Source organism: Equus asinus, chromosome 7 (genome assembly GCF_041296235.1).
Source record: "Equus asinus isolate D_3611 breed Donkey chromosome 7, EquAss-T2T_v2, whole genome shotgun sequence".
NCBI lineage: Eukaryota > Metazoa > Chordata > Mammalia > Perissodactyla > Equidae > Equus > Equus asinus.
In genome coordinates this window covers 107,706,414-107,726,916 of record NC_091796.1, presented here as the reverse complement: position 1 = coordinate 107,726,916, position 20,503 = coordinate 107,706,414, and the positions used below count along the sequence as shown (strand labels likewise).

General features: G+C 41.6%; 1 protein-coding gene across 17 annotated transcripts in view; it reads right to left on the bottom strand.

The window, feature by feature from the left end:
• The window catches only part of MARK3 (microtubule affinity regulating kinase 3), a 110,289-nt gene extending 91,082 nt beyond the window's left edge, over nt 1-19,207 (bottom strand). For 16 of the 17 annotated variants that reach the window (XM_070514395.1, XM_070514387.1, XM_070514386.1 and 13 more), the window contains exons 1-2: nt 19,073-19,207; nt 4,568-4,759 (exon numbers count right to left, since the gene is read on the bottom strand). In XM_070514395.1, coding sequence (XP_070370496.1) covers nt 4,568-4,759; nt 19,073-19,123 — 243 coding nt within the window. In that variant the 5' untranslated portion in view covers nt 19,124-19,207. Of the gene's footprint in view, nt 1-4,567; nt 4,760-19,072 lie in introns of those variants that run through there. The other variant, XM_070514397.1, reaches the window with a different exon arrangement.
• Between the last annotated feature and the right edge of the window lie 1,296 nt (nt 19,208-20,503).

Sequence of the window (20,503 nt, the reverse complement as noted above, 5' to 3'; positions counted from 1 at the left end):
ACCAATTCTTAAGGGACACAGCAAAAGTGGTTCTAAGAGGAAAATTTATAGCAATACAGGCCTACCTCAACAAAGAAGTAAAATCTCAAATGAGTAATCCTAAGCTACAGCTAACAGAACTAGAAAAAGAAAAACAAAGTCCAAAGTCAGCAGAAGGAGGAAAATAATAAAAATCAGAGCAGAAAGAAATGAAATAGAGATTAAAAAAACTATAGAAAGCATCAATGAAACTAAGAGCTGCTTCTTTGAGAAGATAAACAAAATTGACAAATCCTTAGCCAGACTCACTAAAAAAAAAAGAGAAGGCTCAAATAAATAAAATTAGAAAAGAAAGAGGAGAAACTATAATGATACCACAAAAAAACAAAAACAAAGGATTATAGGAGAATACTATGAAAAACTACATGCCAACAAATTGGATAACCTAGAAGAAATGGATATGTTCTTAGAGTCATACAACCTCCCAAAACCGAACCAAGAAGAAATAGAGAATCTGAATAGACCAATTACAAGTAAAGAGATTGAAACAGTAATCAAAACCTCCCCAAAAAACAAAAGTCCAGGACCAGATGGCTTCTCTGGAGAATTCTACCAAACATTCAAATAAGATTTATTACTTATCCTTCCCAAGCTATTTCAAAACATTGAAGACAATGGAATGCTTCCTAACTCATTCTATGAGGTCAACAGTACCCTGATACCAAAACTAGTCAAGGATAAGACAAAGAAGGAAAATTACAGGCCAATATCACTGATGAACACAGATGCAAAAATCTTAACAAACTATTGGCAAACGAAATATAGCAATACATTAAAAGTATCATACACCACGATCAAGTGGGATTTATACTATGGATGCAAGGATAGTTCAATGTGTGTGTATCAATCAATGTGATACCCCACATTAACAAAATGAAGAATAAAAATCACACAATCATCTCAATAGATGCAGAGAAAGCATTTGACAAGACCCAGCACCCATTTATGACAAAAACTCTCAATAAAATGGGTACAGAAGGAAAGTATTTCAAGATAATAAAGGCCATATATGACAAACCCACAGCCAACATCGTACTTAACACTGAAAAACTGAAAGCCCTCCCTCTGAGAACAGGAACAAGACAAGGGTGCCCACTCTCACCACTCTTATTCAACATACTACTAGAGGTTTTGGCCAGAGCAGTTAGGCAAGAAAAAGAAATAGAAGGTATCCAAATAGGAAAGAAAGAAGTGAAAATCTTGCTGTTTGTGGACAAGATGAATCTATACGTAGAAAAGTCTAAAGAATGCACCAGAAAGCTACTAGAAATTACCAACAACTACAGCAAAGTGGCAGGGTACAAAATCAACTTACAAAAATCAGTTGCATTTCTATACTAATAATGAACTAGCAGAAAGAGAAGTTAAGAATACAATCCCATTTATTTACAATGGCAAGAAAAAGAGTAAAATTATCTAGGAATAAAATTAACCAAGGAGGTAAAAGATGTATACACTGAAAACTATCAGACATTACTGAAAGTAATAGAAGATATAAAGAAATGGAAAGGTACTCCATGATCATGAACTGGAAGAATAAACATAGTTGAAACGTCCATATTACCTAAAGCAATCTACAGATTGAATACAGTCCCTATCAGAATCCCAATGACATTCTTCATGGAAATAGAACAGAGAATCCTACAATTTACGGGGAATAACAAAGGACCCCAAATAGCGAAAGCAATCCTGAGAAAAAAGAACAAAGCTAGAGGCATCACAACCTCTGACTTCAAAATATACTACAAAGCTACAGTAATCAAAACAGCATGGGGGGGTCCGCCTGCTGGCGCAGCAGTTAAGTTCATACGTTCAGCTTCTCGGTGGCCCGAGGTTCGCCAGTTTGGATCCTGGGTGCGGACATGGCACTGCTTGGCAAAAGCCATGCTGTGGTAGGCATCGCACGTATAAAGCAGAGGAAGATGGGCATGGATGCTAGCTCAGGGCCAGTATTCCTCAGCAAAAAGAGGAGGATTTCCAGTAGTTAGCTCAGGGCTAATCTTCCTAAATAAAAAAAACAAACAACAAAAAAACCCAGCATGGTACTGGTACAAAAACAGACACACAGATCAACAGAAGAGAACTGAAAGCCCAGAAGTAAAACCACACATGTACGGACAGCTAATTTTTAACAAAGGAGCCAAGAACATACAATGGAGAAAGGAAAAGTCTCTTCGATAAATGGTGTTTGGAAAACTGGATAGCCACATGCAAAAGAATGAACGTAGACCATTATGTTACACCACACACAAAAATTAGCTCAAAATGGATTAAAGACCTGACTGTAAGACCTGAAACTATAAAACTCCTAGAAGAAAATATAGGCAGAACACTCTTTGACATTAGTCTTAGCAACATCTTTTCGAATACCATGTCTACTTAGGCAAGGGAAAGAAAAGAAAAAATAAAAAATGGGACTACATCAGACTAAAGAGCTTCTGCAAGGCAAAGGAAACCAGGAACAAAACAAAAAGACAACCTACCAACTGGGAGAAAATATTTGCACACCATATATCTGACAATGGGTTAATCTCCAAAACATATAAGGAAGTCATACAACTCCACAACAAAAAGACAAACAACTGGATCAAAAAATGGGTAAAGGATATGAGGGCCAACAGGCACATGAAAAGATGTTCAATGTCACTAATTATTAGGGAAATACAAATCAAAACTACAATGAGATATCACCTCACAACCATCAGAATGGCTATAATTAACAGGACGAGAAATAATAAGTGTTGGAGAGGATGTTGAAAATAGGGAACCTTCATAAACTGCTGGTGGGAATGCAAACTGGTGCAGCCACTAGAGAAAACAGTATGGAGGTGTCTCAAAAAACTAAAAATAGAAATACCATACGACCCAGCTATCCCACTACTGGGTATTTATCCAAAGAACACAAAAATCAACAATACTAAGAGATCTATGCACCCTTTTGTTCACTGCAGCATTACTCACAATAGCCAAGATGTGGAAGCAACCCAAGTGCCCATCAACTGATGAACGGATAAAGAAGATGTGGTATAGACATACAACAGAATACTACTCAGCCATAAAAAGGACAAAATCGTCCCATTTGCAACAACATGGATGGACCTTGAGGGTTTTATGTTAAGTGAAATAAGCCAGACAAAGAAAGAAAAACACCATATGACTTCACTCATATGATGGAAGATAAAACTAACACATGGACAAAGAGAACAGATTAGTGGTTGCCAGAGGGGAAGGAGGTGGAAGGTGGGCAAAAGGGGTAAAAAGGGCACATGTGTATGGTGACAGATGAAAACTACACTAGTGGCGGTGTGCACAACGGAGTTTATAGAGAAACTGATATGATAATGTATACCTGAAATTACACGTTATAAACCAATATGACCTCAATAAAATAAATAAATAGATAAATAAATAAATAAATAAAAAGACTCCAATTAGCATAGACAAGTGCTCCCCAACCTTCTTCAGGTCCCAGGCACATAGAGAAAATGAGAATATTTTTAGGGCACACTGCAGCAAACACAGGCTGCTTGCTGACAGAATAACAGGCCCAGGGTCCTGCTCCAGCAGCCCTGGGTATGGTGGGTGGCAGGCATCTGCACCACGGCACATTCGTAACACTGTCTTGGCACACATATCAGGAGGCTCCAGTACAGAGAAAGCATTTCTTTAAAAAGCTTCCTTCAAAAGTATCATTACATTCACTCAACAATATTAAGTACCTAATATGTGCCAAACATTGTGTTAAGTACTGACTTCTACCCTACAGACTAGAGGGGGAAGACAGGCAAATAAGCAATACCAATATAACGTACAACAAGCTATCTAAGGGAAGTAGCAGGATTTTTAACATGAGTCCCATGCCTGGGGAAAGAGTCTGTCAATGATTACTTCCCAGAAGTGATCCCTACACAAAAGGGTGAAGTGTATTTCAGGCAGAGGAACAACAGGTAGAAAGATCTAAATGCAAGAAACCATGTCAAAGAAGCAAAACAGGTTCTGTGCTACACAAGCATAATGTGCAGAAGGAGTTAACTCAGTAGTTTTAATGGAAGTATTTCTGATAAATAGAGAATGTGGTTGAGCAGAAAGCCAATATCACACAAGTTAGAAAAGCATGCACCTTCATGCATGATAATCCATCAAATATAAGCCATGAGAAAAGTATTTGGGGAGATGAAGAACCTTCTTGAGCATAAATCTTTAAAAACAGATAACACTACTGATTTTCAAGTACCAAGAGCTTACACTTGATGTTCAAAACACTTTTTACTGTGGTGGCAGATGTTTACTGCTGAAAAAGACCACTATTTTTAAAGGAAAAAGATTATTCAAACACTCATAATATTTACAACTAATTTAAGGAAATGGGAAAGCAAAAAAACTCCTAGATAATTAATATATGTTTCTTGTTCTGAAAAAAAAAAGTTTAGCTTAGAAAGAAGCGCAAATATAGACACTCTCTTCTCTCTCACGTGGAACTAAACAGAGCAAGCATCATAACAGAAATTAAGCATAATTTGTATTTTACCTCTCTGCCTGTAAGGATGTGTCTTGCCAATTTCACTTTTGCAAAATTCCCCTTGCCGATTGTTTTCAACAGTCTGTAGTTTCCGATGTGAGGTTGTTCATCTGCACAGGAAGCTATAGAGTTTCTACACCGAGCTCCAGAGCGTCCAGTGCGAGAGGTAACTTCTTGCCGCCCATCTCCATGTGACGTGTGCTACAATACAACATACAACAAAGATAAGGAAATGAGAGAACACATAGTACTTGCCAAGTTTTAAGAGCCTCTAATTGAAGAAACAAAACATTACACCTTTAATTTTAATCCTAATGCAGCTAGTACTTTAAAGGGATTTGTCCACATGAAATAAATTTATGAGGAAAACAAGACAACACTTAGAAGAAAAATATCAATTGTTGACATTCACCCGGGTGTTCAGAAAGAAACGAGATATTTTCTATATGTGGCTGTAATATAAAATAGGAGTAACAGGACTGCCTTACAGTCATAAAGAACTTAACTTTTCCATACGCTATTAAACACACCGGCACGTAGGATTCTTACTACACCTTGTGAAGCAGGCAGAACAGCTGATATCACCATTCACCACAGGATACTCTGTGCTTTATTCATAGCCACATCATTAATGAGAAATCCAAAGAGGATCTGGATTCTCAATTTATTTCAACAGTACGCTGCTAACAGTAATTCAAAACAATGTGTTTAAAGAAACAGCCAGACTGTCTGGCCCTTGATAAATATTTGTTGAAAAGATGAATAAAGTACTCAACGTGCTCCATAAAGGTAAAACAAATCATATGCGGCTCTAACAGTATTAAACACAAAGGTACGGGAGTTACAAACGCCTGCTGTGTGCTATTCTGTATGTACAAGCACCCAGTTGCCCAGTGTTCCTCTTTCCCCAGACATGCTCAAAGGACGCTATGCCCCACTGCCTGTTTCTCATGGCTGTGAACTCCTGCTCCAGGAAGGCTTCTCACTTTCAAAACAGCCTCACACAGACACTTTCAACCTCCTTCATTCTTTTCTCTTTTCTAACTTTTTGTCCAGGAAAATGTCCCTTCTTTTCCATCCTCTCTCTATATCTATCAGTCCACACAAGCCTCATTCTAGCTGATAAACATAAGAAGTATTTTGTAATGCACTCATATCAAGAAGAAGGAAAAACAAGTATTTTAAAGTGAAGCTTAATTTGTGCCATCAACTTCTGAAGTCCTGTCCTTTCCAGAATTTCCATGTTAATCTCCATCTACTTTCTCATATTCCTCTAAACAAATACTTCTCCTTCATGTACCAGATTTTGGTATTAAGTTCTCCTCTGTTCTATTCAGTTATCATGTAAAACTGCACTGAAAACAATTTGTATGATTTACTGTAAATGTATATTTTAGGTAAAACAGGACTAGTTATGAAACTAAGCCATTTGTAACACTGTTCCTATAACAAAAAGGATTCTAATTTCCAAATCAGAACTTTGGAAAAATAGCCTCTTCATAAATGAGGACTTGCTGATCAAAGAAAAGATTAAAACAACTAAGTTATGACACTAAACAAAACAGGTACACTTTGTTGTACACAAGACATGCTGTTGTAATGCAAATTTTGTAGATCAGCTGGAGTATGGTTTTATAAGAATTTTGGTAACCATATTTGTTACATATTTATTTCCAAACTAGATTTAAGTTTCATGAAAACACGGACAGTAATTTATTATTCTTTAGATCTTAAAACAGTAGTTGGCCCATAACAGGTCCTTAATAAATATTAAAATGACTAAATAAAAAATATCAAAATACTAACCACTGTAGTGTTCAGGTGGTTAAAGTACGAGAAATTACTCTTTTCTATCTTCTGAATTTCTTCTTTCATTCATTCAAATATTTGCCAAGTGATAATATATAACAAACTTTATATAAATATGTGCCAGACACTGTTTTGGGTGTTGGAAAAACAACAGTGCATAAGACAAAGTCCCCATCTCCATGAGGTATGTGTCAAGTGGTTTTACTATTTACACAATGAAAACATAGTCATTAAAATTATACTGCTATCCAGGGGCTGGCCTGGTGGTGCAGCGGTTAAGTGCACACGTTCTGCTTCAGTGGCCTGGGGCTCGCCGGTTCCGATCCCGGGTGCAGACACAGCACCGCTTGGCACGCCACGCTGTGGTAGGCATCCCACATATAAAAAAGCAGAGGAAGATGGGCATGGATGTTAGCTCAGGGCCAGTCTTCCTCAATGAAAAGAGGAGGATTGGCAGCAGTTAGCTCAGGGCTAATCTTGCTCAAAAAAAAAAAAAAAAATTATACTACTATCCAAAATTTTTGTTAAGCTTTTGGAATGTAAACATACATTTTTCTAATTTACATGGTTTATAAATTCAGCTTTTCATGTATTAGGTTTTCTAGAGGGAGGCACAGTTAAATAGACAAAGTATTAACTTTTGTGCAAATCAACGGTCTTTTACTGCATGTAAAATAGAAATGGTGCAAGAATCTTAAGATTCATATCTTACGCCAAGTTTATACCTTTGCTTACTCCCCAATCTACTTATAATAAAAGACTAACTCTTTAGTACTACATCCATTAGCATGTAACTTTCAAGAGGACAAGGGGATTTTTGTCTGTTTTGTTCATTATCAGATATTCTGAGAACTTAGAACAGTGCCTGGTACATAGTAGCTGTGCAATACATTATTGTTGAATGAATGTTAAATGAATTCAAGGCCCTCTCCGATCTAATCCTTTCCTCCTCTCCACTATTCTCTAGTGTGATCCTGTTCCCTCAGTTTGAGTGCTCTTTCTTCTCTTCAAACCTAAAACCCTACTCATTCCTTTATGTTTGGATCATTTCTCACCATCTTTATGAAGCCCTTCCATGACTCTCCCTGTTTTCTATCAGAATTTTCTTTTCCTTTGGGCTCCTGAGATACTTTGTATGTATCTATCTCTACTATGCTACTTTGTTGTAGACCATATTACTATCCCCCACATGGGCTCTTTTGCTTCTGAGTTAGTGGAGGATTAATCTGACTGCAAAGAAACACACTTCCCTCTAGCGACGTGCCTACGTTTGGCCAATGAGATGCAAGTGAAAGTGACATGTCATTCCCACGCTAAAGTATTTAACTGCCAGTGCTGGACTCCAGCCCTGTCTTCTGCTCTCCTGAAGCCTGAGCACTCTCCAAAGATGGAGGGCCACAGGATCAAATTGGCCTGGACATGGAGCTCACTCTTCATAGAGCCAATGAGCCCTCAGGCAAAATTTGTGTGAACAAGGATTTTTTACTGTGTAAAACCACTAAGATTTTGGTCATTTGTATTACCACAACATAATGCAGCCTAACCTAATACACACTCATGCAAATAAACAACCATAACACAAAGCAGAAAGAAACCTGTATTTCACCATTAGATTATAAACTCACACAACAGACTGAAATATCTGATGTTTGTTAAATTCCAATAGGGTTAAATTCAGCATATTTAGTTTGATGTTTCCTGACATAAAGTGCTTAAGTTTAAAAGTCTAATGTGTTTAAATTAAAAAAATTCTCTCAAAACAGAAGCAAATTAAATTGACTTCAGCTTCTCCTTGGCCTTCATTTTATTTTTCCATGCATTCATCATTGGCCCTAAAGAGGAAAAAGTTTCTTATTCTTATATCATAGCACTCAATGTCAATAACATTTTTTTAAAAATATTTTCTTATTCTCCCCAAAGCGCCCCAGGTACACAGTTGTATATTTTGCTGGTAGGTCCTTCTAGTTGTGGCATGTGGGATGCCGCCTTAGCATGGCCTGATAATTGGTGCTGGATCCTCACCCAGGATCCAAACTGGTGAAACCCTGGGCCACCGAAGGAGAGTGCATGAACTTAACCACTTGGCCATGGGGCTGGCCCCTCAATACTAAACAGTTTAACAAAAATTTTTAATTCTTGTACTGTTAGCCAATTATTTCATGCATGGAATTTTCTTCTCCCTAAGGAGCCAATAAACAACCTGAGGACAAAAAAAAGTTATATAATTCTTCAGTAGCCAATCTACAACATTTTGTGGCAGCACTAAGCACTTAACAGGTACTCAAAGCTGTTGAACTTAATTCTTAAATTTTAAAGGAGTCCTGGAGTCGGCCCAGTGGCATAGTGGTTAAGTTAGTATGCTCTCCTTTGGTGGCCCAAGGTTCACAGGTTTGGATCTGGGGGACGCACCTAGCACTGTTCATCAAGCCACGCTGTGGAAGAATGCCACAAAAAATAGAGGGAGATTGGCATGGATGTCAGATCATTGACAATCTTCCTCAAGCACAAAGAGGAAGACTGGCAACAGATGTTGGCTCAGGGCCAATCTTCCTCACACACACAAAACAATTTAAAGGAGTGGTGATCCTTCTCCCTCCCATGGAATTGAGCTGATACCAATTCATCCACCATGAAAACTAGAATATGTACACTGATACTGAAAATAACGCAGAATCAAGCCAAAGAAGGATTATTAACAAATTCATAAAGCATTCATTTTCAAACTAAACCCTCTCTTTAATGTAAAACGTTTAAGTTGCTACATAGTATTAGAGAATGGAGTAAATACTGTAGTTAGCTACTCAATATCCAATCCTCCTTTCTTCATTTCCAGAGAACCTACGTGTGTGTTTGGGGAGGCAACATTGTCAGCTAAATTCCTGTTTTCTCCAACTTCCCTGCAGCGAGAGGTAGCATGTGGATTAGTTCCGGCCAGTTCTCATTAGTGAAAGTCTACTGGAGGGTTCTGGGAGAACCTTGTGTTTCTCATAAAAGGAGACAGATACACTAGTACAGCCCCCTCCTCCTTTCTCTTGCCTTGAATGCAACCATAGCAGCTGGAGCTGTATGAGATCTCCTATAGCCATAAGGTCTCAAATATGAGAAAAAAGACAAAAAATGTGTGTGTGTGTGTGTGTGAGGCAGACTGGCCCTGAGCTAACATTTATGCCAATCTTCCTCTATTTTGTATGTAGGATGCCATCTCAGCATGGCTTGATGAGTGGTACATAGGTCTGCGCCCAGGATCCGAACTTGCAGATCCTGAGCTGCTGAAGCAGACTGAGCAAACCTAACCACTATGCGACGGGGATGGCCCAAGACAAAAAAATATTTTTAAAAACCACCAGCTCCAATATTACTCAACTGCTGAACCAAAGCTAGAAGCTGCCTAGATTTCTTTTGTGAGAAAAACAAACCTCTATTTAGTTAAGTTGTCATGTTAGGTTTTTATGCTTTTCAGCCAAAGTACTACTAACTGTTAGAGGGGCCATATCAACACTAATGTAAGAAGCAATAAGGGGGGCTGGCCTGGTGGTGCAGTGGTTAAGTTCGCACGTTCCACTTCGGTGGCCGAGGGTTCACAGGTTCAGATCCTGGGTACGAACTTATGCAGTGCTTGTCAAGCCATGCTGTGGTGGGCATTCCACATATAAAGTAGAGGAAGATGGGCACAGATGTTAGCTCAGGGCCAGTCTTCCTCAGCAAAAAAAAAGAAAAGAAAAGAAAAGAAAAAAAACGAAAAGAAAAAAGCAGTAAGAAAAATGAATGGGGAATGCACTCCATTTTATATATTATGTATTAGTTCTTAAAAATTTTGTCCATATATAAAAGAGCCATAGAATATAAGTCATTACACAACCAGAAGATACAAATGAGAATATACTCTAGACATGCATACACCAAAAAAGAAAACTTTTTTTTAAAAAAGATTTCTTAGAGGCTGGCAAGCCATGCTGTGGGAGGCATCCCACATATAAAGTAGAGGAAGATGAGCACGGATGTTAGCTCAGGGCCAGTCTTCCTCAGCAAAAAGAGGAGGATTGGTGGCAGATGTTAGCTCAGGGCTAATCTTCCTCAAAAAAAAAAAAAGAGAAGACATACGCTCCTTTAGTCTATTCTACTAGTAAAGCTAATAGATGCCTATGGGTACCAAGGCAGGCCTAGGATAGGGAGGGCGAAGCAAGGGAAGGAAGACAAGGAGATAGTATGTGAACAGAATGCTATCAAGAACACTTCAAATGCCTTCAACAACAAAAGCTGCTTGCCCCAGTTTAAATTATTCTTCTGGATAAAGAATAAGTCTAAGGGCAAAAGGCTGAGTTAGAAAGTTATTCTAATCTACTCCTCTCCAGGATTCTCATCCTAGAATCTGCTATTGTAGTCAATGAAATCATAAATGTACTAACTACATAAAGAATAGTGTTATATAAAATTCTGCAATAAAAACCTTTGGGTTCAGCTTATTCAAATTTTATATTAAATTCTACCAATACAGATTTTCAGGTAAAATGTCCGTAACACAAATCCCACAATATTTAAACTCCCCTCAAAAGCAACTGCCTAACTATTAGCAAGAAACACAAACAAAACACCTTCTATCTACTTGGTTCAAGCTTCAACTTTGAACACCCACAAAACATGTAACCCACAAAACAATGCCTTATCTAGTCCCCATAACATTACTATAAGACTAACCATGGCTCAGCAGCTCAGGTGGTTAGAGCGCAGTGCTAAGGAACTCTAGCTTGAAGAAGAAGGTGGACTCCCCAAGAAAAGTTCTCTTCTTCCAGTGCCAACTTCCACCCTTTCAATTACTGTACAGGCAGGTGCACGTGGGTCAGCACAAACCCCTTATTACTACTTGCAAATCAACTCCAAGCACATTCTTTAAATTCTTGTGTAAGACAACTTTAAAGCTGGGAGATTCCCAGGGAAGAGATTTGTTTTCTCCTTCAGGTTTAATTTGAAAGTTTAAAATGGATGTAAAGGGGGCCAGCACTGTGGCCTAGTGGTTAAGTTTGGCACGCTCTGCTTGGGCTGCCTGGGTTTGGTTCCCAGGAGTGGACCTACACCACTCATCAGCGGCCACGTTGTGGCAGCAACTCACATACAAAATAGACAAATATGGGCACAGATGTTAGCTCAGGGCAAATCTTCCTTAAGCAAAAAGAGGAAGATTGACAACAAACGTTAGCTCAGGGCGAATCTCCCTCAGCAAAAAACAAAACAAAACAAGAATGCAAAACAAGCGAATTTCTGCCTTAATCCTCCCAGTGGTGATAAGAAGGGGTCACATTCCCTGACTCTTATTCCAGCTTGGGAACAAATTCCAGGGATAAAAATTTGTCTATATCTTAGAATCTAGAACAATCTTCTTTGAAGTTAAAGATAACAAGTACTACTAATCTACATTAAGCTATGTATAAGTTTCCTAAAAGTTATTACAATGTAAATAATCATGTGCTACATAAATAATCAAAATGACCAATTTTCTACTCACGGCAAATTTCTACCTTCACCTAATTTACATACAGAAAAAACAAGAATCACCCTCAAATTGAAGTCTCTAAGATCTTTTCCCAAACACTTTGACCCAATAAAAAAATATTAATTCTTCAGAGATCAACTTTTTTTGTGGTGACAACGATTGGCCCTGAGCTAACATCTGTTGACAATCTTCCTCTATTTTATATGTGGGATGCTGCCACAGCACAACTTGATGAGCCATGTATAGGTTTGTGCCCGGAATATGAACCCACAAACCCCAGGCTGCCAAAGTGGAGCATGCAAACTCAACCACTATGCCACCAGGCCAGCCCCTCAACTTTTTTTTAAAGGCCCAAACAGCTTGATTCAATAAACAGCTGTGCTTGGAAGTTAAAATGCAGATTAAATGAAATTATACTACATATTTTAAATAAAATGTTATATAAAGTACTTACTACTGTTGATATATAGTAAATGATCAACAAATGGTAACTATTTTTATTCTTATTCTCCATAACCACACTTTCTTAGAAAGAACCAATTTTAAAAACTCATAGTGGGCCAGCCCGGTGGCACAGTGCTTAAGTGTGCATGTTCCACTTCAGCGGCCCGGGATTCGCTGGTTCAGATCCTGGGTGCAGACATGGCACCGCTTGGCAAGCCATGCTGTGGTAGGCGTCCCACATATAAAGTAGAGGAAGATGGGCACGGATGTTAGCTCAGGGTCAGTCTTCCTCAGCAAAAAGAGGAGGATTGGCGGCAGATGTTAGCTTAGGGCTGATCTTCCTCAAAAAAAAACAACTCACGAAACCTGAAAATTATTGAATCTGCTGGAAATCTCTCTTCTATAGTCACAATACAATCTAAAGAAATATAGTTTATTTGGTAAGCCTTCACTGAATACTAAGGCAGCAATTCTTTTTTTTTTTAATTGAGTTATTGATAGGTTACAATCTTGTGAAATTTCAATTGTACATTAATGTTTGTCAGTCATGTTGTAGGTGCACCACTTCACCCTTTGTGCCTACCCCCCACCCCACCTTTCCCCTGGTATCCACTCTAAGGCAGCAATTCTTAAAGTGTGGCCCCTGAACCTGCAGCATCAGTACCACCTGGGAACTTGTTAGAACTGCAAACCCTAGCGCCCCAATGATATAATCAAGGTTTGCAGGTGGGGCCCAGCAATCAGCACTTTGATAAGCCCTCCAGGTGATTCTTGTGTTTGCTTCAGTTTGAGAGTTTACAAACGGTTTCACAGAGTTCAGCGTACTTTGTTCTGCAGGCACTGCGAAGTCCTAAAGAGCAGGAGTGATATGGTTCCTAGGTATATCCTCTATGGCACCTAAGTACAGTGTCATACACAGAGTAGGCACTCAAATTTGAAGAGGTTAATAATAGTCTTACATAATCAATAGTTAGCTAAACAATACACCATCAGTTTATTTCAGAGAGATAAGAAATTCTGATGACTGTCTGCATTAACTAATAATAAGTAAGTACATGGTGCATACACACCAGGAGCTATTAAATAAATGGCAAAGCCCTGGGGCCTCTGGTACTTTGGCAAATAAGCCAGGCTTACAATGTGTCATATGGTTTGAAATTTAAGTGAAAAATACATTTCTAACTTTACGAGTATATAAACAGGATTTGTCAATGGCTCTACACAAGTCAACCGTAGAAAATAAACTAGAATGCAAACTTTTTTGTTGCCATTAAAAAGCATCTTATTTCACATATTAGCCAACTGTAATATATGGACCCTTCAACAGAGTGCTAAAAAAGTAGACAACAGAGGAAATTTGAACACTGACTGGATATTTAAGAACTTATGATAAAGGGATTATGATTACATTTTTTTTTTAAAAGCAGCTTTATCTCAGGGCCAGCCCAGTGGCACAGTGGTTAAGTTCGCATGCTCTGCTTCAGCAGCCCGGGGTTCCCAGGTTCAGATCCTGGGTGCAGACGTAGCACTGCTCCCACATAAAACAGAGGAAGAGTGGCACAGATGTTAGCTCAGCAACACTCTTTCTCAAGCAAAAGGAGGAAGACTGGCAACAGAGGATAGCTCAGGGCCAATCTTCCTCACAGAAACCAAAAAAATTAAAAGAAGCTTTATCTCTTCCAAGAGCTTTAGAGATGAAATGATACGACATACTGAATTTGCTTCTTGGGGAGACAACAAATGAAACAGGACTGGCCATTTAGCTGTGGAGTACCTGGTGGCTATCTATATACCCGGGTTCCTCAACCCTGGCACTACTGACATTTTGGACCAGAAAGTTCTTTGTTGGGAGAAGGGGGGTGCTGTCTTGTGTACTGTAAAACGTTCAGCAGCATTCCCAGTCAGTAGCAATCCTCTTCAGCTGTGACAACCAAAAATGTCTCTGGACGTTGTAAAATGTCCCCCTGGGGGCAAAATTGTCCCTGGTGGAGAACCATTGATAAATACTTATTGAATTCTAATTATTTGTTTGAAATTTTCTATAAAATAAGATTTTAAAAAATATTTTGTTAAATATACTCTGTGTATTGGTACAACCTTATCTCCCTAGTTGAATAATTAGTACATAAGCTTTTGAGAAACAGGCTGGTACAAAAAAGCAGAGGGGACTGAGCTGGAGATCTGGGGCCTAGCAGAGGCTTTGCTACTAAATAGTGAGTGGTCAAAAGCAGCTCCTGTCACCTCTCTTATCTTTATTAGGTCAGACTGTCTGACTAGTCCTTTTGAGTTATAAAATGACTTGATAACAGTATATCAGACTCATCAGCAAAAGGTGGAAATTCATATTTGGAAATCAAACACACGAAAATAGAGTAGTGTACTAGGATGAAGATAATATTCTTGTTGCAAATTATCTGCCTTTTATTATTCTTGATCTACAAGCAACATTCTTATCACAGGTATATATAATTTAAACATAAAATAAATAATTTAAATAAGATTCCTAGGGTAAGCAAAACAGAAAGTCTTTTTACAAAATAGAAAGACAAAGATGTTCTAGTCATAATAGCCAAAATGTCCATCAACTGGTGAATGGACTAAAAAAACTGTGGTAAAACTACTAGAAATAATCAACAACTACAGCAAAGTTGCAGAGTACAGAATCAATTTACAAGTCAGCTGAATTTCTATACTCTAATAACGAGCTAATAGAGAATTCAAGAATACAATGCCATTTACAATGGCAACAGAAGGAATAAAATATCTAGGAATAAATTTAATCAAGGAGGTGAAAGACCTATACAATGAAAACTATAAAAAGTTATTGAAAGAAACCGATGATGACATAAAGAAATGGAAAGATATTCCATGCACATGGATTGGAAGAATAAACATAGTTAAAATGTCCATACTACCTAAAGCAATCTACAGATTCAATGCAATCCCAATCAGAATCCCAATGACATTCTTCACAGAAACAGAACAAAGAATCCTAAAATTCATATGGGGTAACCAAAGACCCAGAATAGCTAAAGCAATCCTCAGAAAAATGAGCAAAACTGGAGGCATCACAATCTCTGACTTCAAAATATAGTACAAGCCTAGTGATCAAAACAGCATGGTACTGGTACAAAAACAGGCGCACAGATCAATGGAACAGAATTGAAAGCCCAGAAATAAAACCACACATGCACGGACAGCTATTTTTCGACAAAGGAGCCAAGAACATACAATGGAGAAAGGAAAGCTCTTCAATAAATGGTGTTTGGAAAACTGGACAGCCACATGCAAAAGAACAAAAAGAGACCATTATCTTCCACCATAAGCAAAAATTAACTCAAAATGGATCAAAGACTTGAAGGTAAGACTTGAAACCATAGAACTCCCAAAAGAAAATACAGGCAGTATACTCTTTGACATTGGTGTTAGAAGATCTTTTTGAATACCATGTCTACTCCGGCAAGGGAAATAAAAGAAAAAATAAACAAGTGGGACTTCATCAGAGTAAAGAGCTTCTGCAAGGCAAAGGAAACCAGGACAAAACGAAAAAGACAACCCACCAACTAAAAGAAAATATTTGCAAATCGTATATCTTACAAGGGGTTAATCTCCAAAACACATAAAGAAACTCATACAACTCAACAACAACAAAAAATAAGCAACCTGATCAAAACAACGGGCAGAGGATGTGAACATTTTTCTAAAGAAGATATGCAGATGGCCAATAGGCACACATAAGATGTTTGACATCACTAATCTCAGGGAAATACAAATCAAAAGTACAATGAAATATCACTTCACACTCGTCAGAATGGCTATACTTAACAGGATGAGAAATAACAAGTGTTGGAGAGGGTGTGGAGAAAAGGGAACCCTCACACACTGCTGGTGCAAATGCAAACTGGTGCAGCCACTATGGAAAACAGTATAGAGATGTCTCAAAAAATTAAAAATTGAAATATCATATGACCCAGCCATCCCACCACTGGGTATTTATCCAAAAAACTTGAAATCAACAATTCAAAGAGACTAATGCACCCCTATGTCCATTGCAGCATTATTCACAATAGCCAAGAAGTGGAAGCAACCCAAGTGCCCAGTGACTGATGACTGGATAAAGAAGATGTGAGAGAGATATATATATGTACATGCATACACACATACACCATGGACCACTACTCAGCTATAAAAAAGGACAAAATCATTCCATTCGCAACAACATGGGTGGACCTTGAGGGTATTATGTTAAGCGAAATAAGCCAGACAGAGAAAGACAAACACCATATGATTTCACTCATATGTGGAAGATAAACTAGTAAATGGACAAAGAGAAGGGATTGGTGGTTACCAAAGGGGAAGGGGTTGGGGGGAGTGGCCATAAGGGGTAAAGGGGTACATTTATATGGTGAGTGACAAATAACAATGTACAACTGAAATTTCACAATGTTATAAACTATTATGACCTCAATAAAATTTTTTTTAAAAATCTCTGGTATACCTAATGAACTACTTACTACTCAGCAATAAAAAGGAATGAACTACTGATATGCACACAACCACGAATAAATCTCAAAAGTATGACGCTAAATGAAAGGTGCCAGACACAAGATTATACACTCTCCATTTATACAACATTCTAGAAAAGGTAAAACCATAGGGACAGATAACAAATCAGTGGTTGCCAGGGGCTGGGGGAAGGGAGAGAAGACTAACTGGGAAAGGGGCCACAAGGGACCTTTTTGGGGAATGGAAATGTCTACACCTTGACTGTGATGGTATCAAAACGCATCAAACTGTACACTTCAAGAGTCAATGTTCTCTCTCAATAAACCTGACTTTAACAAAAGAGTTGCTCAAGAGACTCAGAGCTCTCAATCATTCTTGTACCCTCACCATTCAATCAGCAGGAAGTCTAATAACCTAGTTTAGTAATGATAGGTAAATAACATGGTATATGCCAGACGTATAACACTGATACAAGAGCATCACACTGCAAAAGACATGCAACTACTTCCAGAACATGCCAATACCAGAGTTAAAAATGGAACAGAGCATGGTGAGTTAATGCAATTAAGTGCTGGAAACCTCTGATTTTAACGCTGTCAAACATGCCATTTTAAATACATTTCATGAAAATAAAGGCACACTCTATACCCTACGTTGTTTTTAAAGACTAAAGCTAGTAATTTCTAATGAAACAAAAAAATTACAACATAATTCAACAAATTCTCCACAGAACACGGTAAAGACCCATTGGTGTAAATCCTTCATTATTACAAATCTGTTTTGATTGTTTTTGGGTTGAGTTTATTGAGGAAGTATAGAGCTCCTGCTCTGGTTCAATGTAAGATTTTGCTTCTCTGAATGAAAGTCAATGATCAAAGCTAATCAATTCACTTTTTTACTTGCTCCACTCTACAGGGCAGTCAAAGAACAGGAAAATGATGAGGTCAGAAATAGGTTCTTCAAAAGGTCTACAAGAAAGTGAGTTCACTGACTCACCTAGTCTACAATTTCTATTACTCACTCTTTGTGTAATTTTCTAATCCATCTCAGGGAAAGGAACGTACAGCCGCGTACTACTTACTGACCAGGTTAAAGACCATTAAATACTATACATTAAGTTACTAGAGGCATGCTTTAGACCAAGGTTTACATAAACAGATTACATCACCTAATAGGTATCCAGCAAAGAAGTGGCATTTTGAAGATTAAAATGAAGGTATTTGATACCACTAGGCCACACTGTCTCAGGACGTTACTGAAAGCAGGAAAACTGCCTTAGGCAGAGTGAGGAGGCTCTTCCTAGGTGACAGCATTTTCTTGCCAGGAACTACCTCACAACACTTACAAGGAAAGGCCAGCGAAGCTTGTTTACGAGTTACTTCCTAGATGTTTTACCGAAGATAACTCAGCTAGATCGGAGGTTCTGAACCCAGCGCCAGAGAAGGGTTCAGAAGGCACTCGGACAGTCAACACTTCTCCAACGGAATTCCTACAAGTTGTCATTCCCTAAAAATGCTCCTCCTGGCCTTTCTGAAAGGGTTACAGGAACAAAATCAAAGGCTCCTCATACAGAATCCCAGGGCGTGAGCGCCGCAGGGGCCTGAGAGCCCCCCTCAGCCACTCTCCCCCGCGGAGCCGAGAGCGGCGTCCCTCAGCCAGGCCGCGAGCGGCAGGGCAGCCTTAGCTCGCCTCTTCCTCCCAAAAGGCTTACCAACCCCTTCCAGACAGATTCGTGCGGAAACGGAGCCGCCCTCCCCGCAGTCCGCGCGCGCTCTGAGCACCCCTCTCCCGAACGGCTCTGCAGCGCCGTCCACGGGGCCGCCGGGACTCCTCGGCGGGCACCTGGTCTTAGCGACGGTCGTCTCAAACAAGGAGGCACAGCGGACGGTCCGCTTGACCCCATGAGTTACCTTCAACAGGCACCGCGGACACGTTTCTAACCCGACCGGCTCTCCAGAGCTGTCTGCCCAACTCGGAGCGAGAGTCTGGGTGCAAGAAGCACTAAACACCGCGGAGCTCCGGCCACCCGCACGACGCGGCACCCCAACCTCCCCAGACGCCGACGGAACCGCCGCGGCCCGGCTCGAGTCACAAACAGGACGCCGCGCGGCCCCGCACGCGCGGCCGAACGGCTGCCCTCCCCAGGAAACGCTCCGCCCGCTGCCTCCGGCCTGCCCTCCGCTCCCAGAGCGCCCGGCGCCGCGGCCGACGGCGAGGCTGCTGTCGCGCTCCGCCCGGGGCGGCCCGCGAACGCCCAGGCCACTTACGTTCTCAGTGTCTCGTTCATTCACCGTCGGCAGCGGGGTCCTAGTAGACATCTTACTCCACTTCACTGAAGCACAATGCGAGGGGGAAACAGCGGCGGCCCGCGGCCGGCACGGCGGCGTCGAGCGCCGCGGTCCTGCAGCGGCGCCGCGCGAGGGCGGCTCCCCTCCCCCACGGCTGTCTAGATCCCGGGCCGGGCCCGGGCCGTCCCCCGGCGGGTCCCGGGGCTCATGCTCCCCCGGCCCCGGCGGCTGCGCCGAGGAGCCCCGCGGGCGGCGGTGGCGGGGCCCGGCCGGCGGCGGGCGGTGGCGGCAGGCTGCGGGTCGGCCCGCCGGCGTCCCCGCGCCTCAGGGCGCCCCCCGGGCCCGGACCGCCTGGCCTCTTTCTCCGCTCTCGCCCGTCGCGCCGCGGATTTCAGCGCCGGGGCCTCCACACAGCGCCGCCGGCGGCCCCTGAAGAGGAGGAGGATGTGGAGGAGGTAGAGCGCGAGACAGGCCGCCGCGGGCTGCGGGCGCCGACCATGGAGGGGGCTGCAGAGGCGGCACCTGCGCCCGGCTGCTCTTCTCCCGCCGGCTCGCTTTCGGCCTCAGCCTCCGCCCGGTGGCCCCCGCCGCCGCCGCTCCCGGCACCTCAGAGCCTCACGGACCCAAGATGGCCGCCCCTCGGCTTCCTCTGCTGCCTCCGGATGCCGGAAGTGACGACACCGCCGCCTCCCGGAGTTCGGCCAGTCAGCGCGGCCGGAGGAAGCCGGCCCGGCTGCTGTTGCTAGGGGCGACTTGGTCCTGTCCCGGGCCAAGGGGGCGGCACCCAGGGCGGGGAAGGGATGGCTGGTCCCCGCGGGAGGCGGGGGCGGCGGGTTCCCAGCGTCCCAGGCACGCCTACACCTCCGAAAAAGCCGGCAAACTGCCCTGGGCGGTGGCCTGAGCCCCACTACTGTGTTGGCACTTACAGTGTTGATGGAGCACCTGCTGTGTGCAAAACCTGAGGTCGCGTCCCAGGGACCGCGCCATGCCGAATCCAGCCACGGCAGCAATTATAGGGCCGGGGCTGCGGGCGGGAGCTGGGTTCCTGCATCACTGACAGTGACCCGGGAGTTGAGGACTCAGTCACCCTTCCTGCCTCTGGCTCTGAGCAGCGGGGACTGGGCTTGGCATCCCGAGGGCAGTAGGCGTGTCCTGCCTTAGAGGACCTCATCGTTAGGAGGGAGATGGACGGGCACCCAGCTAAATGCCATCCGGAAGGAAGAGTGCTATAAGGGGGCTTGGAGGAGCGAGGCAAAGCCCTAGAAACCCCCAAGGACCAGCTCCTAAATGCCTGTAGGGGATTTATAACAAGGCTCTTCTTATACACCAGCATGTAACTGCAGGAGGGTTAGAAGCATCCCTGCATCCCAGGCTGGGCCCGAGCTCAGTGGATGCTGGCAGCTTGGGACA